General features: G+C 48.8%; 1 protein-coding gene across 1 annotated transcript in view; it reads left to right on the forward strand.

The window, feature by feature from the left end:
* The window catches only part of LOC122363173 (protein outspread-like), a 92,550-nt gene that overhangs the window by 30,683 nt on the left and 34,528 nt on the right, over nucleotides 1-27,339 (forward strand). The window contains exons 3-15 of the mRNA XM_043332133.1: nucleotides 7,315-7,380; nucleotides 13,845-14,039; nucleotides 15,139-15,217; nucleotides 16,573-16,767; nucleotides 18,453-18,604; nucleotides 18,877-18,976; nucleotides 19,349-19,476; nucleotides 21,135-21,239; nucleotides 21,693-21,809; nucleotides 22,236-22,397; nucleotides 22,849-23,000; nucleotides 23,432-23,622; nucleotides 24,013-24,560. Of these exons, the coding sequence (XP_043188068.1) occupies nucleotides 7,315-7,380; nucleotides 13,845-14,039; nucleotides 15,139-15,217; nucleotides 16,573-16,767; nucleotides 18,453-18,604; nucleotides 18,877-18,976; nucleotides 19,349-19,476; nucleotides 21,135-21,239; nucleotides 21,693-21,809; nucleotides 22,236-22,397; nucleotides 22,849-23,000; nucleotides 23,432-23,622; nucleotides 24,013-24,560 (2,190 nt within the window). The remainder of the gene's footprint in view (nucleotides 1-7,314; nucleotides 7,381-13,844; nucleotides 14,040-15,138; nucleotides 15,218-16,572; nucleotides 16,768-18,452; nucleotides 18,605-18,876; nucleotides 18,977-19,348; nucleotides 19,477-21,134; nucleotides 21,240-21,692; nucleotides 21,810-22,235; nucleotides 22,398-22,848; nucleotides 23,001-23,431; nucleotides 23,623-24,012; nucleotides 24,561-27,339) is intronic.

Genomic DNA, 27,339 nt, shown 5'->3' on the forward strand with positions numbered 1-27,339 from the left:
ACCTGACCGGAAAAGGTCATGTTGCATATCAGTCGATCCGCATCGTCGAGCCGAACACATCTAAGGCGTTTTCATCGCTCTATCATGCCTCTATCAGAAGTTATTAGCAAAAAACTGTTAGATACTATTCGTGACCTGAGATGACCTCGGGGACATCTCAGAACGAGGGGTCACACTCCGGGTCACAGGTGCAATTTTCGGGTTCAGTGTGTCCATTTTACCTACATCCCGATGTTTGAGAGTGTCTAGAATGGCGTTCGTGCAAAACAGACGCCTTTCAATTTTCTCCCATTGAATTATAATAGAGAGGCCGCAAAATTGACCTGACCTTAGGTCACCGATATCGAAATTCCGAGATACACGTTTAATAGGTTTTTATACACGCTTTTATAGGATACACGAGATACACTGTTACTCTCATCAATCGCTGAAAGTTTCAAGGCAATCGTGCGGTCGGTGTAGCCATGACGAACATTCTAATTTGTTTCTGACCTGACCTTGAGAGACCTGGGTCTGAAATTTTCACAGCATGTGCGGAAAAGATGCACGAACAGGTGTGTTAAAAACGGCGGCGCGGAGCTGCGAAAAGCCGCCGGGGGGGGGTGTTCAAACACCCCCCGGCCCGGCGCGGGTTAAGATAGAGCAAAACAAAAGCACCAGTGAACTCAGCACGTCAAGGCGTGTCGAATGATATACTTTTTTTGTTTGCTTAAGTGTACTTAAAAGTGTAGGTATTAAAGTGTACTTAAGTGCACAACTTAAGTAAAACTTAAGTCTTAGGAATGGTTGAAATGCTTAATGTTGCATATCATTCGACTCAGCTGTTCAAGAGGAACAGAATGATACCATTTTGAAACCTGTTCTATTATGTGACAAGTTATCGGCACAAACGTCATTTGACCTGAGTTGACCTCATTTGACCTGAACCTTAGATAAGTACACCAAACAAAGAAACACCGAGTGACATTATGTTAAGTACTGTGGTATCAAAGAACAAAAGGGATACAACGAAGCGGACATCTCTATATTTTCCGAATAGGAGTTATTTGAATATTTTCCCATAGGCTTAACATTACGACGTAATGACCCCTAACTGACCTCAGGTCAGTGACATAAAAAACGAACTACATATTATACAGCTCGGTGAACTTAGCACATCCTGAAAGTTTGAAGGAAATCAGTCCAAAACTGTGCGTTGGACAGGTACATAAAAAATTAAATTTGACCATAACCTTGTACCCGTTTTTCTGACATGGTGGCCTGACCCAAGGTCGACCGGACCTGAAATTTGCAGATCACATGAAAAAAGGTTGCCCCATAGGTTGTGCCAAATTTAGCGGCGTTGCGCGCCGCCAATTTTACGCTATCTTTGAAAAACCTTAGGGGGGGTCGCATCGACCCCCCTGCCAGGGTGAGGGTTAAGCTTTACTAATAACGCTAAGAACGTCACCAAACATACAGAGGCCGTCAAAAAGTAAGCCATTTGGAGGCCCCCTCGATAGAGAAAAGGCCCCCTGGCAAGCGGAACACGGAGGCCCCTTTGAGCCCGGGCCCCCTCCCCTGGAAAATCCTGGGTGCGCCCCTGGACGTTTCCCGGGATCAGAGGATCCCTAGTCAAAGCCGTTACCCGCCCCCCGCACGCGCAGCTTGCACCCCTCGGATATTATCTCGCCGGAATGTCATGACTCAATGTATTCTTATTATGACCTGCAAGTTTTGAACCAGTTAGAGCTGCCGTTTACCCTGCAGGCGTGGCAACGTACGAAGGGGTGCAATCGGCTTGCACGTACCTAGCTCGTGCACCACAGAGTTTAGCTCAACCAAATGTACACTATTTTGGAGGCCTTGCCTGGGACTACCATTGAACCGATTTTGAGGTTGATAGCTCAAAATTTCTTTGAGCCAGAGGACCTCACGTCAAAACGGTTTTCCGCCCCCAGCACGTGCAGCCTGCACCCCTCGCAGACGGTGACCCCCCTGGAAACTGGTTCAAGGTGTTACCGATGTGTCCCGCCAGTGTGGCTTTGCCCGTGACCTCGGATTGACCTGTAGCCTTGACAAAAAATTTCGTGTCACCGAAACTTTGAAGTCGCATGCTTTTGATCCTCCAATTCTGGACTAGACATAGTAGACACTAGACACTGCACTTCGCACTGTCTGGGCTGAGATTTGTTCCCTGTCCATGGGTCGCCCTGTCTGCACGCGATGTACCCCTGTCTACCCCCTGTCTGTCACCCTGTCTAGGATGTGATGTGCCGCGCCTGTCTGCTCGACCTGTCCCGTCTTCCCCGTGTCTGGCCCCCCTGTCTGCCGCCCTGTCTGGGCTGCCCTGTCCGTCCTCCCCGTCTGCCCAGCCTGTCTGGGCGCTGATGGCCGCGTGGCCCCGTCGACCTTGTCCACCAGCTGTTAGCCAGGGCGCTGACGGCAGTGACCTATATGGGCGCCCGTGCGCCCGGGCGATGCAGCTCTCCAGGTAGCGAGCGTACCGAGCGATGAAGTGGCCCGTCTGACCCCCCCCCCCGACTGTCTCCCCCTCCCTTGCCCCCCCCCCCCTCCGAGGTCATCGCCGCTGCGGCCGAGATTTTATGGCGTGACTTGCGCGCATAAGACGTAGATTGCCGCTCTATTGAACTAAGAGCAGAGCGATGATACGATTTCGCTGCACAAATCGATGCGCGATATCTTTATCGCGCATCACTCTCGGATGTGCGAATGGTCGGATTTGCAATGTGTGTCAGCGGTGAAGTCACGATGTGTTAGATTTGAACACGATTGACACCCGGTACTTATGTCGCGTCCGGTGGCTTATCTTCTGCACTTTACAGGGCTTAGTCTACAGAGATACACGATATTGCGAGTATGCGAAGTATGTATGCGGACATTTTTTCCTAGTATTTGATGCCCGCGGCGCAGGTATTAGGTGGAATTACCTGAGCAATCGAGGTAGCACAGTATTATTGGTGATTGCGAAGCATTAGATGGGCCACAAACTAACGTTAAGTGTGCTTTCTATGAAAAACAAAAGAACTCTTTTTCTGAGATAATAGGTAACTAAAAATCGGATCATTAGATCTCAACTTTATGTCGCATCTCATTTTCTGTATTCAATAGAATTTGCAGCATTTCCTGAATTCGCCATGACACAACACTTATATCACGCAAAAATATCCACCTGTTGATGAAATGACGCTCATTTCCTGGTTTTCCCAATACGTTACATAAGGTAACCAATATCGAAACACCGTCTCCCTTATTGAGTGTGGACTGGTCGGCCTAATGACCTGCCATGTTGACGTGTGCCTTTGGTCAGCCACTCCCAGTGATCTGACCTGTCAGACCGGTAACCTGACCGGTGTGACCTGTGTGACCACTGTACTGTCTGACCACTGCTCAACCAGTAGTGCCTGACCACTGGCCGACCTGACCTCTGTGACCTTTGTGACCTGGTGACCGAAGGGTCAGCTCGTGCGGGTGCTGGCATTGGGGTGTGGTCTCATATTGCTACTGTCATCAAACGCTTCAATGATCAAAGGGGTACCGGCAACTTGAACACTACACAAGGATAAACTACACAAGGATGAACACTACAAGGATAAACAAATTTAAGCCATCGATCCCTAACGGCTGATTTGCTAGCTCATGAAGTGGTGTAATCTGCCTTTATCATCTGTAACTGTTGTCCGCACCTGCATGGTTGCTTGTGTGAATCGAGTGGTCGTTTATTTACTCTTGAGAGATTTAATCAGGATGGGAGTGCCACTGTGTAGGTCATTAAGGATTTAGCTGTTAAACGGTTGATACTTGGTAGCTATTGTAGCAAATTCTACAATTGTATATGTTCAGATTGTATTGCTGCGTGGTCATTGATTCGTTGGTCACTTAAATATGGTCTTTTTCTCTCGTGGGCTAGTTTTTTTTTGTATAACTGGTGAAGGGCGATGAGAACATAAAATATATCATTCCCTTCACTGATGCCATCGACAGTTGGGTGCTGACTGCTGGGAAGGCTTCCCAGGAACTCAATAATCTCCGGCTATGGCCTACTTCACCTTCCGCTACCGGGGCAGCCGCCGAAACGGAGCTCCGTCAATTGACCTTGACCTCGGGCGCGAGCGAACCGGTCCGGCTGGATCACACCTTATTTGGGCATCAGCCGGTGACCGCATCCGTTCACCTGTTGACCTTATTTGGGAGGCTCCGCCCATCCCTGTCCGCGATGACATAAGGTGGCGAGAAGAGGCGGTGAGGATTGATGCAAGGAGTGGTTTGAATAATGGATGTCCCTGTATGCCACTATCAAATTCGGACGCGAGTATTGCATTGATGTATTCGAGGGATTTGCGCCACTAAAGGCAAGATGAACTGACAAATCCGCTGTTCAGGGGCCGGGCGGAGTGGCTGGCAGGACTGGAGAGGGTGCATAGATCAGAGGCCCCAAAGGTTCAACATGTGCAGGTCTGGAGGGCCGCAAAGTTCCGGTGGAATAGCAGGCCTCCACCCTAAAGGAATTGAAGGCCCATATTATATAAGGACACGTCTTCTTCTGTGAGTCTGCTTCTACCTCGCACTTACCCTCAATAAACTTTTTTTTTTCAAAATTGTCTCTTTCCTTATTTGCTTAGAGCACACTGACACATTTTGTGTGCTATCTTATCCAAGGAGACCGCACTTTGGTGCTGCAATCGCAAATGTGTAAGTAATGCACGCGGCAACTAAAAAGGGCTGATGGATTCGACCGTTGGTGGTGACATTACACGGCGGTATTCTACAAAGTCAAAAGATAGCTCCGGAGTAATCTCAGGTCTCATACGCCCGGCGGTGATATTGAAGGTTACTCGATAGGCATGAGGCAGCTGTTGCTTCACAGTGAGGTGTTTACCTTTGCATGATTGTTCCTTCAGTGACATTGCAACATATTTAGACTTTCCATGCAATGCTTGGTAGGATTGAGACGGTTTGATTTTTATTATCAAAACTCAAAAGTTCTTATGTTTATGCTGTTGTTTCAGGAGCAGTAATTATGCTTTTTCAAAGCTGTCCCATCAAATTAGCCACAAAAAGAAATGTTTTCAGATATCGTTTACCTCCGCATTCAACACTAAGCGCAAAAGCATCCCTTTCTCCTCTCCTTCCATTATGCTCGCGCTGTGGCGGTGGACCGACACCCGACGCCAGGCTTTGCTCCGTGACCGCCCCTGCGCACGTGTTGGTGCGCCGGATTTAGCCACGTGCTGGGAGCACACAGGGCCGACGGTCTCAGTGCACACCGCACGTGCGTGTCAGAACGCCCTTTCTATTCTGGTATGGAGGGAGGGGTCCCACTGCACGGAGGGACCAGGTGTGGTGAAGAGAGGTTGTGCCTCGGGGTGATGCAGCATTCGTTGGAGCATTTAGCTCACATAAATGCTAGTTCGTATTGTTATTCATGGGCCTCATGGAGGCTGGCGCTCATGAAGTCTTCGACGGAACGATGCTTGATTTCACATACTTATAGTCGTTGCTTCGGTATGTGTGAGTGCATTGATCAGTGTGCGAATAGTGAATACTCTTATGGCGACCCGCTTTTGTGGCCATGCTACTCCTTCATGAGAACGCGCAGAGTTCAGCAGAGATGATAGATCATCCTTGCCCTTGCAGACTCCGAGTTTTGCAATGCCACAGTTTGCAATGCGGCTTCTGTCTCCAAGCGGTTCCGTGCCATTCCCTATAATCCCTGTCGCTCAGCGTTCCTTGCCGAATCATGCCCTGTCAACGCGTACCATGTAATGTCATGTCATGTCTTACCAAACATGCCATGCTATCCCGTATGCTTCCTTTTTCTTCGTCACGCCTTAGCGTCGATTCAGTTCAGCGGCTAACTACTGTGTCCACTTCCTGTATTGGCCCATCATCCTGTGCTCCACAATACGGTAGGAGTCCTTTGGAGGATAGCGAAGTCGTCTCGCTTTCTCCGTTATTCTGTTTCACGCGCCGTTCTGCTCTGTCACCGGCGCGAATTGTGAGAGAGGATGAGGAAGAGGAAGAGGGGAGAGTAGGAAGGGGAGAGTGACTCGTATGTAGGAGGAAGTGTACACTGACACCGGTAAACGCTTCATATGAGTAGGTACCATACCATAAGCGTTTTTTTGACTTTTCATCATGCAGTTTTGGTCGCGGAGAATAGAATCTGGTCGAACAACAGCAACCGGTCAGATTTTACAACTGGCGAAAACAACATGTATCGTAATATTAGTAAATATCAGTCACATTTTGATCATAACAATCTTTCATCAATTAGTTTTTAGCCATATGCGCTGAAAAGGAGGTGTGCCGGATACATTAGATCGTCCTTATTTTCAAATCTGAACGAGACACAAGTGAAATGAGGCCCCAGTGTCCCATTTCCCACAGTATCCATGGCAAACAGGATATGAGGTGATCAGAACAAGATAATGGATAGATAGCTATGATAGAGCAATCACATCACACTTGTCAAGTGATCAAGATCGTGGCTTGGTAGTCTGCGGGTCTCGTCGTCAAATTTTAGCATTCGGAGAACTTTTATAATGGAGTAGAATATCGAAACATTTTGCGCCCGTGTATCCTATCATCCGCAGGAGCGTGAATATTTGAGGAAGATGTGGGCGAATGTTCTCACGGAAAATTTTGTTACTTATTTCTCAACGCTTTTAACTTGTAAAGATTGAAAGTTTCACGTCTGCAGAATACGTTGCACTGTTAGGCGTGGTTGGCTAATTTGCCGCACTGTACATGTGCAAACGGAGCGTGCTATTGCAATTAACCGGCTGCCTTCTCAAGTAATGCCTCAATCAATGTGAGATTGAGGTCTGTCGAAATGGGAAAATGGTCAGAACCTGTCAAATTTAGACACCTGGAAAGCCTATCGCTTCTCCCCAATCGGCTTGTAATACCTGTCCTAATTCACGAATAACGATTGAAATTGTTCGACCGCGACACTCGATTCTCAATTTTTTTTTTGCTTGGTTAACTGTAAGATAGCGTATCAGTTGGAACTGCTATGCTTTAGCTGTGACGTGACATTGATTGATTTCGACTTCTTTTTAGACACACTGCTTCGGTGGTATCCCGTCTACGAGCGCTGCCGGTAGACGCTTGTTTCACCGTGTTGTTCCCCTCTCCCCTCCCCCCGTCTCAATCTGTTGAACTGCTCCAATCGCATGCGAGAATAGGTGATTACTGATTATGGTTCAGTATATCTTTGATAAAAAACTCATCGTGTCCTATTACCCACTCCCCAGCCGCTCGAATCTTTTTCTTGTGTGATCTGACCGGTTTGCGTTTCTGTCGTTTCAGCGCTGGCAGCGTCGGTGGTTCGTGCTTTACGATGACGGAGAGCTCACCTACTCCGTCGATGACCACGTAAGTTACGAATTACGACACATGACCTTACGACCGAATCCTGGTCTGACCTAAAATAACCTGACTGGGGGACACACGTCACCTCATATAACCTGGCTTTATTTGACGTGCCCTCACCTCGCACGTGGTCAGGCCACAGGTGACGTGACCTGACGTAACCTGATTATCTGAGCTGAGGCCAGCATCTGTTGGTAAAACTGGCCTCTGATCTCATATTATGCACCTGACCTTACCTCACGTGACCCAATCTCACCTCACCTGTTCCACTTGACCTCACCTGAATAAAAATGACTCCACTTAGGAACTCCCACAAACACACAAGTCTTTCGTCAAAGCACCCATCACACCAAGCCATAATTGACCTAACCCAATCTACTAGCTTTAACCATTTACCCCAAACTGCTTGTGATATTAAAACCTCCCTATCATTCGGTTTGTTTGATCTCACCCCGATCTGTCATAATTTCACATTCCAAATTCACCTTCCCAAATTGCCATAATTTGATCGTAACAACTCTAGGGAATTTGACCTCGTTTTTGTCGCCAGGACGACCCTGACCTCCTAACCAACTCGTACTGGTCACTGGTCAGCCAACCCTGGGGAGGGCTATCTCACTTATCAAAGAAAGATGGTTAGGCTGCCTCACACAATATTGCGGAGAGTGGCTAATATATTATTACATAGTGAATTGCTGACACTGGAGATACAGGTCAGGGGCTGGGTAATGGGTATGGTGCATTTTTTTCCTGTATCAGCAATGATCATTGACATCTAGTGTTTCAAATTTATTCGTAGCTTTTATGTATAATTTAATAAAAACAGTTAATAGTGTGTAAAATCTCAGTTTACCGAGCTGCGCCCACCCCTGTTGACGAAGCGCTCGTACGAAACCTCATATTACATGCATGGTGCACTGTCCTTCACCCCTCCCCCTGAACTACAATTCGCAAGCACGGTAAAGTTACAGCGAACTCCGCCGTGTATATCGTTTCGCCAGCCACGCACCGCGTTGCGTACCGCCCGCCGCCTCCTCCCCCTCCCCTACCCGCACCTCTGCCTCGCCCGCCCGCCTGACGACCGCCCCGCCCGCGGCGATACCATATATGGCGATGTTGTTGCGCACCCACCCGCCCTCTCCCCTCCTCCCCATCCCCTCACCGTCCACTGTGGGCCTCTGCTGCCCGCATGTGGGGGTAGGTGCTGGGGCCTGGGTGGGGCTCGTAATCCATGCGACTGTGAGCCGGCAATGGATGTATTTTGCGGCAAGGCAATGCAGCAACACAAGAACGGGACGGCAAAATAAACCCCGGTGTGATTTGCGTGCTTGCGGCTTCAAGTTTCAACCGATTTTTAGATGTCCTGGGTCTCCGGGCATTGAGCTTCACTACTACTATGTAAGTAGTTCGTAGTTCGTAGTAGTTTTTAGTAGTTCACTCCTGACATCTTGACTGTGCCAAATCCAGCGGCATATTATTTATTGGTTGTGCTTATATATCATGCCGATTTCTAGGATTCAAATATTTTTCACTTCCAGTTTAAGTGCTGTTTATTTCCTTTTTTTGTTTGTTTGTTTGTTTTTTTTTTGTCATGCTGATGGCCACCGAATCACGACTCTTCCCACAAGGCATCCGGCATGCCATCCCTGAGATAGGTCATATGGCTTCACTGACCGGTCACGTGACCTCCGCTGACATTTCGCGTGCCCCGAATGGCAGGTCACGTGCGGCAGGTCACGTTTCCCTTGCCATGTCACGTGTATCCCTTCCGGGGAAGCCGGCTGGCCTTGCGCGTTGTCAGTCAGCGTCGAAGCCCCACAAGGGCGCCCGCCCGGCGGCGCATCGCTAGTGGCTGGCATTAGTCGCGTTTACATGACATTTTTGACGAGGCTCTAGCTCGTTTATTTGGCGATAATTTCGATGCAGTGGCATTCAAACATTTAGAGGAGATCATTTTGTAAATTGTTAAGCACCATTGGCATCTTTTGCAACATCACGGACGGAGATATAAGCTTGCAACCATCCCTATGTAAACGGGGCTAATGTCGCCACGCCACTGTCCGTCCCATAGTCACTGACGTCATAGCCCCAGTATCTTCATAGTTCCCAAACATGCAATATTGTCTCGCTGACGCTCACGAGCTGCTTCCCTATGCCCAGTTCTAAGAAATGAGTGCGTGCTCAATTTCAGCTTCAAAGTCTTCGAAAAAGACGAGCTACATGCCGTTTAGTGACTACAGACTAAAACGCGGCGTCCACGATATCATTTGTTGATTTACCTGCCAAAAGATATTATTTAGCTCTGGCAATGATAAATATTATTTCGACCATGTGTGTTCTCTGTATTTAAAAAATGTCCCGAAATCGCTGTACGATATCGATGCATTCTCATTTCTGCCTTTGAAAACGTGGCATACCTACTAGGGTGTATCGTCAAATTTTGATTTTTTTTAATCGTCTTCACTACTAAATTTTATTGGTCCCTGGCATGTTTGAAGCCGTAGGATACCAATCAAAAAAATCTGGGACGAAAACCTAGCCTGCTGCGAGCGGTTGAACGGAAGCCTGTCGGGACGGCGCCAGGCGTTGAAGTCTCCCCGTTAGTTACGCGCACACTAGCACCACGCGGCGGCTGGAGCCGTGCCGCCGTGTTCCCGGTCAGCCGTGTTTTAGCGTTCACTGACGGGTCGAGGTGATTATTCTAAGCTTTCCTAAGAAGCTTTCTGCCCCGCAGCTCATTATTGAGCAAGAATATCGCACAAACTGCATAGAACATTGACATGCAGGTTGTCGGCACATATGGAGAAGGGGATGTTTTGGTTAATGCCTCCTTTAATAGGAAGAGATTGTGGAAGAACAACACATTTCTTTTGGAAATTACTCATCCTCCTTCTTCCTACGTGCCTGCTTTAGTAATCGAAGTACCGCTATTGACTCTACGTTCTTGATTCGGCTGTCGATTTTATGCATGGAATTCCGCTATATTATATTTTCTCGCTCAATGTCCCCTGAGCTATATTGAGGCGTCACGGGACAGCAATGCTCAGCACACAACCGCAGAGAAAAAGTCAATGTGGCCATGCGTTTTGTATGCCAAAATGTGTGAGCCTTGGTGTGTACCAGCAGCCGTTGTCACCGTTGTAATTTTCACGACTTTATCTTTATAAGGATGCAATTTCCCACTTCCTAGTTCCCAGACTGGGTTTGAAGATATTATAGTTTTACAGAAACATTTGGGAATGTCTATAATGTAAGTTAAAGCGAATACCGAAAGGAATCCACATATTTTCGATTTCCTGTTTGCTGTATTGCTTATTAAATGCCAGACGTCATGATGGCATGGCTGCGATTGATGGTATGCCGGATGGCCAGGGTGCGAACTCACGGTAAGTCAGCTTGGCCGGCAGGCATCAACAGGCACAATAGTCTTACACTGATATCGTCACCCTTATTCGTCACCATTCAGCAACAAGCCCAGAGCTTCGGGCTTTGAACCGTAAGGTACAGGTGTAGGAGCAAGACATTGCACCGATTCGAAGGGCTGGAAGGGCAGCATCGCGGGGGCTGGAATGCGCCTGAGCGGCTGAGACCATCCCATTGGGACGGGGGTGTTCTGGGTGCACTCAGCCGCTCATGCTGGGAAATGCATCCAATGGAGCTCTCCATTCGAATGATTAGGGTGACCTTTAGTCTAGAACAAGGAAGGATGACTGTTGGCTGGTCCCGAGGATAGATACAAAGGACAGGTAATGGCATCATATAATGAATCGAAGACGGCCCCGGTCCGATCCTCTGATAGAGGTTCATCAACACGTATCTCGTTGTGGACCATTTCGTTTTCCTCCACCGTAGTTTTTGCACCGACCTGAACCGGTTGGAAGGTAACGATGTTCAGAAACCATTAAGATCGTAATTGTATATTCGTTGTATATTCGTTCACTGAGCAGGTAGGACAAGTTCAACACAGTGAAAACCTCATCCTATCATCCAATAATTATAAAGTAGTCTTCATGGAATGGAAAGGCCAACCTAACTCAACGAATATACAATTACGACCTTAATGGTTTCTGAACATCGTAATCTTCCAACCCGTTGAGGTCGGTGCAAAAACCACGGTGGAGGAAAACGAAATGGTCCACAACGAGATACGTGTTGATGAGCCTCTATCAGAGGATCGGGCCGGGGCCGTCTTCGATTCATTATATGATGTCATTACCTGTCCTTTCTATCCTCGGGACCAGCCAACCATCATCCTTCTTTGTTCTAGACTAAAGGTCAGCCTAATCATTCGAAACGGGTGGGGATGGGGTAGAGCTCCATTGGATGCATTTCCCAGCATGAGCGGCTGAGTGCATCCAGAACACCCCCGTCCCAATGGGATGGTCTCAGCCGCTCAGGCGCATTCCAGCCCCCGCGATGCTGCCCTTCCAGCCCTTCGAATCGGCGCAATGTCTTGCTCCTACACCTGTGCCTTACGGTTCAAAGCCCGAAGCTCTGGGCCTGCTGCTGAATGGTGACGAATAACTGAGGGTGACGATATCAGTGTAAGACTATTGTGCCTGTTGATGCCTGCCGGCCAAGCTGACTTACCGTGAGTTCGTACCCTGGCCATCCGGCATACCATCAATGGCAACCATGCCATCATGACGTCTGGCATTTACTAAGCAATACAGCAAACAGGAAATTCGAAAATATGTGGATTCCTTTCGGTATTAGCTTTTAACTTACATTACAGACATTCCTAAATGTTTCTGTAAAACTATATCTCCAAACCCAGTCTGGGAACTGGGAAGTGGGCAATTGCATCCTTATAAAGTCGTGAAAATTACAATGGTGACAACGGCTGCTGGTACACGCCAAGGCTCACACATTTTGGCATACAAAACGCATGACCACATTGACTTTTTCTCTGCAGTTGTGTGCTGAGCATTGCTGTCCCGTGACGCCTCAATATAGCTCAGGGGACATTGAGCGAGAAAATATAATATAGCGGAATTCCATGCATAAAATCGACAGCCGAATCAAGAACGTAGAGTCAATAGGGGTACTTCGATTACTAAAGCAGGCACGTAGGAAGAAGGAGGATGAGTAATTTCCAAGAGAAATGTGTTGTTCTTCCACAATATCTTCCTATTAAAGGAGGCATTAACCAAAACATCCCCTTCTCCATATGTGCCGACAACCTGCATGTCAATGTTCTATGCAGTTTGTGCGATATTCTTGCTCAATAATGAGCTGCGGGGCAGAAAGCTTCTTAGGAAAGCTTAGAATAATCACCTCGACCCGTCAGTGAACGCTAAAACACGGCTGACCGGGAACACGGCGGCACGGCTCCAGCCGCCGCGTGGTGGTAGTGTGCGCGTAACTAACGGGGAGACTTCAACGCCTGGCGCCGTCCCGACAGGCTTCCGTTCAACCGCTCGCAGCAGGCTAGGTTTTCGTCCCAGATTTTTTTGATTGGTATCCTACGGCTTCAAACATGCCAGGGACCAATAAAATTTAGTAGTGAAGACGATTAAAAAAAATCAAAATTCGACGATACACCCTAATACCTACCTTTATTGTGTGAAAAAGGTGTGTAATTTTGCTACTAAAACGTAAATAGATGTCAAGACACGGACTGAGGCAGACATTTGTATAGGTGACATGGCTCCTCATTTATGACCTGACAGCTCCCCATAGGCCATACATACTTCTGACAGCATGTCATGGGCGGCACACGTGACATGTGACAACCCTCTATATTATCTGACAGGTCACGTTCTCGATATTATATCGTGCCGCCTATTTAACCAGTTCACGTTTGATGACGTCACCGAAAGGGGTTGTGAAATGAATCGAAGTCGTGAGGTGACCATTGATATCAAATCGAGTGAACAGGTGCTGCTTCAATGCGCTACTCTGGAATTGTTATGAATCAGCTTTGAATGAAATACCATTATCCAGCGTTGCTTGTTCTGTGTTCAAAGCTTTTTGGTTACGGTGCTCTCTGGTCAATGCACCGTCATAATCAGATATTTCCGGTAGTTAGAACCGACAGGGTGAATGCCATTTCGGGTTAGTGTGAGAAAGGTTATCCCTAACGTGAGAGCTTTCCAGTCATGCAGAGGTTATAACGTCATAGGTCAGTGATATGGACTGGCCGAAATATGGAACAAGTTTTAAAAGGTCAAGCTTGCATGAAAGATTTAGTTACTCAAATTTTAGCATACTCTATGACTCTGACGCATTCTGTGCAGTCATAACTAAAACTTCCTTGGACATAAAGGCGGCAATAATTATATTAGGCAGTCGGCATCGCAATTTAACCTCTAGTTTTACCCTTAGTTGACCTTTATGAACCTTTTGTGACTCCAACGAAACGTTGATATTATCTGTCATAACTCTGTCTACACGATATCTCTCTTTCCTATCTAACTCTCTCACTCCCTCCCTCTCTAACTCTCTCCCCCCCCTTCTACCCCCAGCCGGAGACGGTGCCCCACGGCGTCATCGACATGTCCAAGGTGTTGGAGGTCGCCGATGCAGAGGATGTCACCGGGAACAGCTACAGCGTGGCCCTGACGGCACCTGACCGCGTCACCTTCATCAAGGGAACGTGCAGAGATGAGTCGCGCTGGTGGATGGATGCGCTGGATGTCTACACTACGGCCATGGTCAAGGTAGGTAACCTAGGGATGGTCCTCGGGGCTCATAGGCGGCGGAACGGGGAGGGCACCGGGGCTCCGTGCCCCCTTTGATTTTGGCATTTTAACATAAGCCCTATGGACGTTGCATGGAAAGAATGGGACCAAAAGTCGGCAGTGCCCCCTTTAATTGAAGGTGTTCCGCCGCTACTGTCGGGACTTTGTCACGGATGGGTCAAGGTATGTTGATAAAGTCAGTTTATCATGGCTTTGGTCAAGATGGACCCCTCGGGATGACGTCATGGTGGGCGCCCTGCCCCTGGGGATGTGGTATCAGCCTTGGAAATATGCATCAATTCCGGTAAAGAAAAAGTTCACGCTGCAGTCTTTCGGGTAAAAATTCCCGGATACGTGTCAGAGCAGAACGCTAGAATTTGTCAGATGCCAAGATACGAAGGACTGGTTAGGCATCAAAATTATTGGAATGTTGCTACCTGCCAGCAATGGGGCGGGTGCCCTTATAATGTGAACTCAGAACTACTTACTGTCGGCGGATTTGAGGTCTTTCCACACTTTTGGCGTGTTAATGCTAAGCTCGCGTGTCCGATGCTAAGTTGCTTCTAGGACGCTGTCCTTGCGTGCATGCCATGGAGAGCATTGACCCTTTCTAACGTCATGTACCCCTTGCTCTTTGGGTACTCGAGGCTTCCCAACTCCATGCACTTCAAAGAAACAGTGCATTCGTGATTGTGCTCATGCATCCGTACCTAGAACGAAAGGTCGAACACGCCCTCTCGCTTAGTCACCATCCATTCATGCATGGCTTGTGCAAAGCGCATGGCGTATGGAACGCATTGCCTTTGCATTGGACATTGTTGGAGTAGCGTGCAGCTTAAAAGACACTTAGAAACATCGTGCTTGAATATTGTATTTCTTCATTTGACTTTGCGTATTTGTCTTTGCCTCATATCAACACGCATAAATGTTGTAGGTATTCTATCAACCCATATGTCTTAGCTGTGTCGGGAATTGGCGATTTCTTGCTTATCTGTCGTGCAACCCATAGTATGAATGTGACGCAAGATACCTGTGAGATCGTGTTCATCATTGAAACTCAAATGTGGTTTATTTTCAGGGCCGAAACAAGCGAAACGCCACTTTTCCCGGTGGAAGGGCCAGCACACATTCCTCAGCTACCACCCGAGAAGCCTCAGGTAAGCAGTGAGTGAGTGAGTGAGTGAGTGAGTGAGTGAGAACAAGAATACATGTGTGAATGAATGAATGAATGAATGAATGAATGGACTAATGAACGATTGAATTAGAGCATGAGTAAATGAATAAACGGATGTGCTACCACGCCTATGCATAAACAATACGAGTAGTCTGGAATGCTGTCAAACTTCATATAAAACAAGCAAACGATAGGGGAAGTTGGGGCAATGCCGGAGTTGGGGCAAAGCCGAAATTCGAGATATTTCGAAAACTGTAATACATGGATGCCACCCGTCAGTGATGCTCTGAAGCTTAAGTGACTACCAATTATCTCATGTTTGTTACGAGTCGTCATTCGGAATACTTCGGCTGTGAGGGCGCCAAGAGCGTTTTCAAGGTACGTTTCCCTTGTACTACATGCGCCTTTGAAGCTGCATTTCTTACTCATTATGCTACCGTTTATCTGGCCAATTCGGTCAAGTAATCTTTAGTATGTCTTTGCATAAGTGTGCTGCCTATTTGAAATTTATACAGCACGTTGAAAAGTTATGGGCCTGCAAATGAAAGTATGGCTGGCTGGGGTAATGCCGAAAACGTGCAATTACGCACGTTAAAGCACGCTACGTGGACTTAACTGCTGTAGAATAGCAATAGCAACGCGTATTTTTAGTCACGCAAATTACACTTTCAACCGACACAACGGCCTGTTACCTGTAAGGAATGATTTATCTGGCCTTTTCTTATTATATCACACAATTATAACTTCCAGTGTGCACCAAGCGTCCTCAAGCTATTAAAAACGTGTCAGCTTTGATGAATTCTGCATAAAGTTTGAGCATAGACCACTATATATCGATATATAGTGGTCTATGGTTTGAGATAAAATGGCAAAACATCAAGTTCGGCATTCACCGTAGATCATTTCTCCCATTTTCGGCTTTCCCCGCAGTCCGGGGCAACGCCGAAAAAGTCACTTCTTTGATATTTTTAGTTTGTGCGCTTAACGGTATGCGAATTCATCAAATGCGCCTGGTATGTTTGAAAGGCAAAAGACTGGCCTCTCGAATGACGCCAACAAGAATAGCTTATGTTGTTTACCTTGTGTGCTACGGGCGTCAGAAAAAAAGTATTCGGCGTTCCCCCAACTTCCCCTACCCCTGAGCAACACCGTCTTTGCGATAATACCTACGACGGATGTGACAAAGATGGTAGGCCAGCCCATGCGCACGTAATGAAATAGTGAATAGAGAATGTGTGTTAGACTCATTACACTCTACATACAATCATGACTTTGTGATGCTCTGTAGTCTGTACGCATCACACGACATCTTCTAACCCTGTGTCTTTACTTTTCCAGGTGCCGAGCCATTCCAAACACCCCCCGTCAGCCGACGACGTCTGATGAGTTGTCAGTCAGAGCCCGTGGCCCGTCCCCCGGCCCAGCCCCCGCCCCGGGAGAGTAGACCCTCAGTCCAGCCTGCAGCTAAAGAGAACCGACCACCAGCCAGTGAGCCCCTACCGGTACCGGGGGCGGCTCAACCGGCTAATGACGGTAAGTGAGATAAGCTAATGATAGCAAGTCTGAGAGAGCCCCCAGTTTTGCTAGTGCCGGTAGCTCTAGAGTAGACTTACTAAACTGTATAGAGCCGGTAGTTCTATCGGCTCTTCACAGTTCGGTAGAATGGCTGGTGGAGATCTCATCTCATCTCATCTCATTTATTTTCAACAGAAAAAGACAAAATAAGTTTAAAAGTGAAACAAATAGGATTGAAACGAGAAAATTAAAAAAAAACGAGATGCATTCGTATGGGTGTCTACATGGCTGATATGATGTCATTTTCATCCTCACTTGATATCAAGACCTCTGTGCACTTGTGCAGTCACTTCATCGAACTAAGATTGTCTCATTCGTGCCTTATTTGTCGTACTCGTAACACACCTATAGGTATGCTTACAAAGTTCAACGGAAATCTTACTTTGCATTGTATATGTGAGTGCATCTTCGGGTTTGTCTGTCTCTGCAAGTGCAAGCAACGCCGCATGCATGCTGTATTTGGCTATACCACAAAGTTGATACTATCTCAGCGTTTCTTAGCTCATCTGTGAATGTCCGATCTACGTATCCATGCTCCTCCGCAGAGGCGATGGGCGTTTATCTTTTTTGATATTCGCCTTATACATGCCCATTGCTCATCTCATGCCTTTCAGCAGACTACCCCAAGCCTCAGCTGATAAATTCAATGTGAGATTCAGCCGTGCTCCCCAGCACAGACTGAAGCAGAAAAGTGAACGTACAAATCGTCTGGATCCCTGGCCACGCAGACATCGCGGGAAATGAGCAGGCAGACCAGGCAGCAAACACCGGAAGGACCCTCCCTCAAGAAACGGCCAAGATCGACCTCCCGTCGGCGAAAGTGGCCATCCGTGGTGTGTGCTGGAAGAAATGGTCTGGCACGTACCACACCACCGTGCCCCCGGAGCACACTCACCGGAGAGCGACGGACGGGCGCTGCCTGAAGTATGAGAGTGAATGGGCCAGACGGGACCAGGTTCTGCTCCATCAGCTGCGAGCGAACCGCTGTCCACTGCTCCAAGCCACACTAGCCAGATGGAACAGGCCGGACACCGACGGCCTGTGTCCCGAGTGTGGCGTGCCGGAGGACACGGAACACGTGGTCTGTGAATGCCCGAAATACCAGGCGGCGCGGTCTGCGCTCCTCGGCCACACCCCGACACTGACGGTGCTACAAGAGGACCCGGACGCGGTGCTGAGGTTCTTCAGGAGGACTGGCCTCCTGCCGGAGGCTCGATGATCGGCCCGCCGGAATCGCCGGACAACGGAAGAAGAAGAAGAAGCACAGACTGAAGGAACAACATCTATGCCTGTAACCTTGGTAGCCCCCCCCCCCCCTCCCCCGCCCCCGAAAGTCGGTTGATTTGGGCCCAAAACATCTGTGCTCCCAGCCCTCAACAGATTAAGTATCCTCCAGTCTCAGCTGCTAGATCAGGACTGATTTATGTATTTGTAAATCTCCGAAGGCCCCCCCCCCCCACCAAAACTTTTGAAATAATGATTAAGTTCCATGCTGTGACCCTCAGCAGATTGTGCCCCCCCCCCCTCCCCCTGTGTGTGGTCTGAATCGAATGATGACCGATTTTCACATCTATGACCCTCTACAGGCTAACTTCGGATCTCGCAAGTAAATTGTGGCTGATTTATTTGCCTCTGCCCCTCAGCGGACCCGCTACCGGCCTCCTCCGAGTCTCCGCCTACCCAGGACCGATGTCGGACCCGACGACTGGCCAAACTGGCCCGTCAGACCCGACAGGGACGGGCCAAGTCGGCCGATACCATCGCCGAAATACTCAGCACTGGCAGATCCAGTCAGGTAAGGCACTCTGTCGGTATTTTGCCAGTCTGGGTAAAACTGTCCAGCTTAGTGGAATAGGCCTCGGAACATGCTTTGAGCTTGTTTTCAAAAGTTGTTGGTCACTTGGTATGATTTTACACTGAATAGTGAACCTTGTTGGTTGAACATTGCGAGGTCATTGAATTAATCGATAAATAGCTACTTCGGAGGCTATTTGCTAAGAAGGTTTCTTAGTATACACCCTCGTGAAACTTAGTACATTACTCACCAAGACAAATTTGTATTTACAGAATTTCCTGAACGAAGAGGAGCAGCCTCAGAGGATCACGGACAGCTTGGACTCGACCGATTCGAGCGGATCTGCGAGACTGACATCTACCAGCAAACAAGGTAAACACTTATTCAGACTCATTGCCTACTGCTCTTTGGGAGTTGGGATTGGAGGAAGGACATGTAGTCAAATCAGGGGCAAAAATGTTGCTTCGCCCGTGGTTCCTACTAGCGACGTGCAATAAACGGAGCATTTCTGTGCCTTCGATCTGTTGTGAGTTTTGTGCTACTCGATGCCTCCGACATCAGCGTTTGCTTATCTATTTGCTCTTCCATTGTTCAGAGGTACTTACCTACCTAATACCTATGTTTTGAACCCGCCGCTAGGGTAGCTGAATGTTAATCCATTTTGCCGATTGACCATTGGACTTCAGGCCACTACCTGTTACGCAGCTCTACGAGTATGACCATCTAATGCGTCCTACTTTTCAGAGGACGGCGGAGACCTAGCCGACTACTCGAGTCGGAGGGAGGAGAAGTTGAAGGACATCGCTGACTCTCTGACTCGACCCAGGCCCACTCGGACTCTCTCCTTCCTGCAGAGTATAGAGCACAGCAAGGTAAGACCGACAGGTAGCATTGGACACTTATATTGTGTTGTTGTTGTTGTTGTTGTTGGGTTAGGCCCTTTCGGTCCAGTAAGACCATTTCAGAGCCGGGAGGATGATAGGATATAGGGGGAGACATTGGTCTGGGCAGGCACCCTAGTGAGTCGCCGGGGCTGAGCCCGTCCGAAGACAGGCCACCCAGCCCCAAGGCACTCACTGCACCCGGCTACGGGGTGCGCTCCCTCGGGAGCAGCGGTGCCGCTCCAAGGGAGCAGCCCGCATGAGATAAAGTTGCCTGTCCAGCCCGGAAGGGGGTGGCGGTGTGGAGGAGAAGGATTTCAGTATCCTGAGGATAGAAGCATGGAACGGTGGACTTATATTGTGGAACTTGTGTTTGAAAGGGTGGCATCAGGTGAAACCTTTGTTTCGAGTTTTGACGGCCACATAGATTCTGTGACTGTTCAACCTGTTTATCAATATAAAAAAATGATACAAAGAACAATTTAACGTACCAGTAAAACGCCTTTTCGGCGAAGAACGAGCGAGCGAGATAGTGAGCCCTGCACGTGCGGAAGGGCGAGAGGGTACTTCCAACGGACTTGCGCAAAGCACCCTTCTAACCGGTCGATAGCCGTGTGCCAAATTTGAACGCAATCGGCCCAGCCGTTCCTGAGATCTGGAAGCGGCATTCTGCACGTGCGCACGTGCAAACGGGGTCCAAACTGACTTTTGCACGGCACCCTACTAACTGGTCCCCAACCGTGTACCAAATTTGAGCGCAATCGGCCCAGCCGTTCTCGAGATCTGGAAGCGCCCCCTGCACGTGCGCACGTGCAGTAGCACCTTAACCGCAACACATGGGAATGCATTGCCTGGTGGGTGCCTACCTGTATGCCAAGTTTCAGCGAAATCGCCCCAGTAATTACCGAGTAATTAAAATGGGAACAAATTTGACACCTCTTATTGTTGTATTTTGCACGTGCACTGGGGGTGACCCACATGCATCGAGAGTATCCTATTTTTTGGTAGAAGGGATGCTGCCTGCTACCCTACAAAAATTACCGCAAGTCAATCGCCCAAGCGGCTGCTGAGATATACGCCTTTCAAAATCACTACTTTTGTAAAACAGCTTGAACATCCTTGACTTTTCACGTGGCACGTGCCACGACGGTCACTGAGGTGTATCAAAAGTAGTCAATTACGGAGTAGAAGGGATGGGGCTACCCAGCAAAAAAGACCGCAGGCCAATCGGTCCAGCGGTTGCTGAGATATAAGCCTCTCAAAAGCGTTACAGGCCGGGCCGGGCCGGGCCGCTCATGCTGAGATTTTTCCGTTATATTGAAAAGACTTCGCTTCGCTCGCTGCGCTCGCTCGCTCGTAACCATATCTGAAGTGACCTCTCGAAGCACCGGGGACGTATGACTCTGAAGTCAATTCACGTCGATTGGATGCCTTTTCACCCAATCACATGCGTACATCTTACCCGCTTCTCTCTCCCTCCCTCCCTCCCTCCCTCCCTCCCTCCCTCCCTCTCTCTCTCTCTCTCTCTCTCTCTCACTCTCACTCTCTCTCTCTCTCTCTCTCTCTCTCTCTCTCTCTCTCTCTCTCTCTCTCTCTCTCTCTCTCTCTCTCTCTCTCTCTCTCTCTCTCCCCTCTCTCCCTCCCTCCAGCTTCAGTCAGCTGACGAGAAGCCGACTCGGGAGAACGACGACGATTCGTCGGTGGGTCGGTCCGCCACCCCACCGTCCGATGTCGTCATTGGCACCGACAGACCCGTGAGTGTAGTGGGTGGTCTGGGGGACCTTCACTGGACCAGGGGACCATCAGAGGATCATCCAGGGACCATCAGTAGACTGTCAGTGAATGCCAGGGGACAATCAAGTGGTTAATTACTGGACTAGATATGACTGGAAAACCGAAATGTAGCGCTATATCAATGTTAATTTCCGCGTTATAGAGAGCTGTGAGACAGTGAGAAGTGCACCCGGATGGCGGCATGAAATACAAGGGGCGCACTAATGAATAGCACCTACGTGAAAGGGCATTGTCAATGGCCGGGGGACCGTCTTTTGCCCATTTCAGACAATCAATGCACTACTGCACTAGGGAACCAGTGGCGGACCTGGCACTGTCAGCAACATTCAACAACCTTCGATTGAAAATTTACACCAAACCCCTGAGCTCTCAATTACCTCACTAACATTGCATGCTTCTCCGTTTCCCGACAGGACGCCGGTGACGCTGTGGTCGGCGGCGGCGACACAACGGAGCTGCGGGTCAACCTGCCGGCAGAGGAACTGCTCAGGATCAAAAAGGGATGGCTGATGAAGCTCACCGAGAAAAAGGTCAGAACGCGGAGGACGTAGAAACGTAGAGAAGCGGGCACATTTAGTGGCGCACACGAATGTCGGGATTCATGATTCAACTGATATCGTCAAAACATGGGAACTCGCTTTTGCCCGCTGCCAATTATGTCCAAGAGCGTATATTTATTTTTTTTTGTCCGCAGAGCAATCAGCACAATTGAGACGTCAAAGCCAAGCAAACCATTTTTTACACTGTGATATTCTGCGCGCAAGTGATTGTCGTGTAAAATTGATACAATGTAAACGTTAAATGTCGCTTGCTTATGGCAATTTTCGTCCAGCCCGTCGATTCTTCCTACAGGTTTCAAGCGTCCCGTACCTACAAAAGGTAGCTCTGTTCTGCGTTTTACTGATATGCTCACTTATGATTTGCAACTCATTTGATGTTTCCCCTGTCCTTCACAGACGTGGGCCAAACACTGGTTCGTCCTGAGAGGCACCTCGCTCATCTTATACCGAGACACGGGAGCGGAGGACCTCAATGTCACCGACGGCCTCATTGACCTGAACGGCGCACAGTGGGTCGAGGAGTGTGAGACTGAGAAAAACTACGGCTTCCAGATCACGGTAAGGGGGAGCCGGGAGGAAAATATATACGAGTTCAGCCCTCGGTGATGGCAGATAATAATACAGATACCAAATGATAGGGAGACGAAATGTAGAACAAACTGGGTCTCCTGGGCCTTGAGGAGAACAAAGTTAATGGTAGTTTAGGAATTGAGCTAGTGAAGATTATTTAATATTTCGGATAATGCGCGTAAAAGTACCGAAATTAATTATATTTATATATTATATGGTCTGGGTCAATTCGCTTTCCCTAAAGGCGTTTCCTTTTTGTTGATGAGACTTGGAAGTGCTTGAGGCTAGGTACCATGATACATTGCAATTTAAAATAAATATTGCTATTGAGTCAAATAATCGTTCATCCCAAGCGAGCGGCTCCTTCACGGGGTGAGCCGTACAATGTTTGTGCACATCCCTATAACTCATGCGTCTCCTTTGCTCCATTTCCCCTCAGACGTGGGACGGAACCCGTATCCAGCTGTCAGCAATGACCTCCGGGATCCGCGGAAACTGGATCCAGGCGCTGCGGAGCGCCGCCCACCTGTCTGACTCGGACCACCGTCTGTCGCTGGGGGAGCGGCTGGAGCGGCAACTGGACACGGCCAGGTGAGAATGGCCACCATCTGTCTGATCCAAAGTCAGGAGAGAAAGGTGTAGTGTATCTGCCATGTGTGGGGCTGCTTCCTAGTGTGCCTGTCAGGCTGGCTGCCTGTGTGATTGTCGGCCCGTCGGCCTGTCTTTCGGTCCATACGTCTGTCTATCCGTCTGTGTATAAGTGTCCCGGGCATATTTGTCTGTCAAAGACCTGTATACAGATATTGTATCCCCAATTAGACTGCTATAGGTTGAGTTGTATTTACTTTCAGTAGGCTATTTTGCTAAACCCTGTTTCAGTTGAGCTCGAAAATGACAAATCTATGACGTCTTTGGAAAGTACTTTCATAAAGCTTTGCTATGTTTTCAATGTATAGCTCATGACATGTATTGTTTAGCACGGTATCTGCCCAACTCTTACACAACCTCCTATGTTCCAACAGGCGCCCACTGTATACCACCGCCGAGCGCGACACAGCGATGGTGGCGCCGTCTAGCGGCCGCCAGGCGGCGCCACAGTCTACCGACTCCTGTCGATCGGCCTCTGAGAGTTCTGACGGCAGTGGTGGGGAGCGGGCCGATAAGATTTCCGACTCACCGCCAGAATCACTGGGGTCACTGACTCGAACCAAAGGTGAGTTTTGCTCAGTGCTGCTCGTTGTTATATGCATCGCCGGTGCTGGTCTCTGGTATTTCAATTGCTCCGCTTAGGTTAAAACGTTACCTAGCATGTTCCTGGTAACTATGAACATCATCTTGACTGGGGAAATCCTCAAGATGTTTTAGCTTTTATGGATATTTGTTGTGGATCTTTGTTGGCTGAACATGTATCGATTGGTATAACAGCTGGTATGCATGGATAAATCGATATACGTGTAAGGCAAACACTATTTTTTCGATTCTTGCCCGGTTTATATGACATGACATATAATTAGGGCACGCACCTTTCTCCGATGTTTTCATTGTTGCCGTGCCATAGCTGCTCCGCCCGTCATCTAACCGTGACGTCTGTCCTCCATTCCAGATCGGGTTCGCTCTCGCTCCTCCAGCAGCTCTCGCTCCACCAAGCGGTCTCGTTCCTCACCAGACGGATCACGGAGCAGCACCCTGGATCAGTTCCCGACTCCTGAGGAGCTCGGATCACCTGTAGAGACCCCGACTGAGTCAGCGGATCAGGAGGCAATGCAGGGTGTAAATGTTGAAGGAGAGCAGCAACAAGGGCAGCAACAAGGGCAGCTACAAGAGCAGCTAGCAGGGCAGCTTCAACAGGAGTGTGAAGAGAAGGAATCTCAGCAGCGAGTACCGCTGTCGCAGAGACAACATGAGCCGTTGCAGCGACAACATGCGCCATTGCAAAGAACAGACAATCGTCAGCAACAGCAGCAGACTCAGCGGCTGGGAACAACCGAGCAGGAAGATCAACCTAAACAGCAGGAGGAGGAACATCAACAGCAAGAGCAGCAGCAAGGTAATCTTCAGCAGCGGCAAGAGGAACAACAAAAGCAGCAGCAGCCGAAGCAGTCCACAGTGGCTGAAGTGTCGCCTTTCAGACGTTCCTGGGGACTCGGCAGGGTAAGTACAATCATGAGTTTTTAAATCAATCAGGTGCCTGCACTGAAAAGAAAAGTTAAGCACCCATCTCGAAAAGTAGCTCCCTGTACCGGCTTATTTTAAGCACCCTAAATGATTGCACCCATTTAGGGTGCTTAAAATAGCCGGTACAGGAGCTGGTTTTTGACATTGGTGCTAAACTTTTTTTTACAGTGTGGGCTTTCTTTTCCTACCTTCATTTGCATGGTTATAATAGACGTGGCCTGTTCCTGTGGAAGTGAGCCAACATGTTAGACACTGAGGAGAGGGCCAGTGAATGTTGAGATCTTCCCCTATACCACACACTCATGTTTGAATTGATATGAATTTTATCGGACGATGAGTGATTTTTCAGTTTTAAGCTGTTTGACGCACAGCAAAAACAAAAAATCGATCGCATATTAGCCGTTTTCACGACGGCCATCTGGTACACATTTGGTGCACATCTGGTGTAGATCAGGTGCAGATCACGTGCAGATTTGGTCAAATCAGCTTCAGTGTGTCTCTTAGTAGCTATCAGCTAGAATTGCACTAACTGCTTATATGCCTGCTTTGTCATATTATCAGAGAGTTCGATTAAAACACTGAAATAAATTCATAAAATAAAGATATTTGCTGTAAAAGAGATAAGGTGCAGATTTGGTCAAATCAGGTGCACTCGCCGGAAAGCCCGTCGTAAAAACGGCTATTATGCTGCGAAACAAACACAATTCAGAAAAAGATACTTCCAGCGAAGTTAAGACGACAGAGCAGGAACCTGCAGCAGTGCATTTGATCAAACCGTGCTAGAGTAGAGACCCGATAGTAACATATGAAAGGGCGTGTGGGGGGAGGGGGGGGGGGCGTTTTTCACCATCTAACTCGGCTCCTGAAATAAACATTTTAAACAACTTGCTACAATTATTGATCGCCAAAAGTTTTGAATCAATCGTTTAGCCGGTGTAGCTATGGTGAGTGGTTAAATTTATCTTGAGGTGGCCTGGTGACACTTGATGTGACACTTGATGTGACCTGGCCTTGCATTACTTGGGTCTGAATTTTTCTTATGTGCGTAAATGACGTGTGTCAAAATGAGGTGGTGTGAAAAACCATAGGTAGGTAAGGTGTCTCAAAAACGGCAACACGATACTAACGAGGGAGCAACAAGGACCGGAGGCGTAAAACGTCCTGTCCTTTGCCCCGGTACGGGCCGGTAAATGTCGCTACGAATGATATTCACATTTTACACCCTTTCTTCATTCGTAATTGATCAACAGCCGTCGAAATTTTCCCTAAATCCTGGTAACAACCTTGCGTCCGCCCTACCCTTTCTACGACTGTATGCAATATGCATTTCATTTGAATTGCGAATGTAGCGTAGTGGTCGACATGGTATGTTATGAAAGCATTTTCAATCTGCTTGTTACTCGCTAACCGAAGCGATCTAATTTTAATAATCAAGGCACTGACCTCGAGCCAAGCGCTGTCCGAGCGTCATTGCTCCACACCAGGTGCACAGTGTTTCAGGTTTTCACATAACGAAGGAACTTCTATTGAAGACGTTATACGAATGCAATGGTACCCTTGCTGGCGATATGATAATGGTAAATCCAATCCTGCATTGTTCGGTATAATACATCAAAAGATAGTCTACCATGCTGCCTCCCGTAAAGTGTTTAATGAAGTCTGAATGCACCCACTGTCGCTATTGTCATTGCTGGATCAGCTGTAACTTTCATATCCACACACGCACACACGCGCGCACACACAAAGAGTATGCACCGGAACCCTCCCCCCCCCCCCCAGCCACACCCACTCAGTAACGTCCGCCCGCTTTAGCGACCGACGTCAGACCGATTAGCCGTAGTCAGAGCCGTTCCCTCGATGAGGACCGCCGAAGGTCCTCCCGCTTAGTTAGTCTGTCAGTGGCCGCTGGCCTCTGGGTCATCTGGCCTGTCTCGGCAATGCCCCCGGGACATTGACTCGTGAGGTCGGTCCGTTCAGTCTCTTAGACCCTTTGACTTTCGAACCCTTCTGGCCTAGCCATTGATTCGGCGGGATCTCGTTGGTTCGTCTGCTCAGCCTAGACCTATTGTGCCCTAAAATCTTCCAGAAGTTCCAGCTAAGATACTAACTTTCCTTGGCCCCTGAGTCCGCCCATTGGCTCGCCAAGTCAGCTATACCCTTTTGTCCCTTTGGTCTTCCAGGTAAAGCTACAGTAGTCAGGGTTTGTGGGGTCTGTGCTCTGTCTATTCGACCCTCCAGGGTCCCCTTGGTCCACCGCCCAGTCTACCAAACCCTTCCTGGGCCCCCTCAGTCCTCCCGCTCAATCTACCAGACCCTCCTGGGCCCATTAGCCAGCCCGTCCGGCCTACAAGACCCTCCTTGGGCCCCATGGGTTCTCCCGCTCAGTCTACTATATCCTCCTGGGCCGTTGGATCCACTCGATCAGTCTACTAGACCCTCCTGGGTCCCTGTGTCCCTCCTCTCAGCCTATTAGACCCACCTGAGCCCCTGAGCCGGCCCGCCCGCCTAGTCTAGTCAGTCAGTCACCCGGCCGCCGCGCCGGAGGCCGGCCTCTGCGCAGGTGAAAACGCGGTCGCTCTACCGTGGCTAGTGAGCCGGCCGGTCCGCCGCGCCGGCAAGCCGGCAGTTGTGTGCGGTCGGCCGGGCGCGTCGCGTGGTCCGTGGTGGTCCGCGGCCGGTCCGTATGGTTCGTTTGGTGGTCCGTATGGTCCGTGTGGTCCATGTAGTCTATGGTCTACGGACTAGTGAGCGTGTC

The sequence above is a fragment of the Amphibalanus amphitrite genome, unplaced genomic scaffold (genome assembly GCF_019059575.1).
Source record: "Amphibalanus amphitrite isolate SeventyFive unplaced genomic scaffold, NRLGWU_Aamphi_draft 000608F_arrow, whole genome shotgun sequence".
Lineage (NCBI taxonomy): Eukaryota > Metazoa > Arthropoda > Thecostraca > Balanomorpha > Balanidae > Amphibalanus > Amphibalanus amphitrite.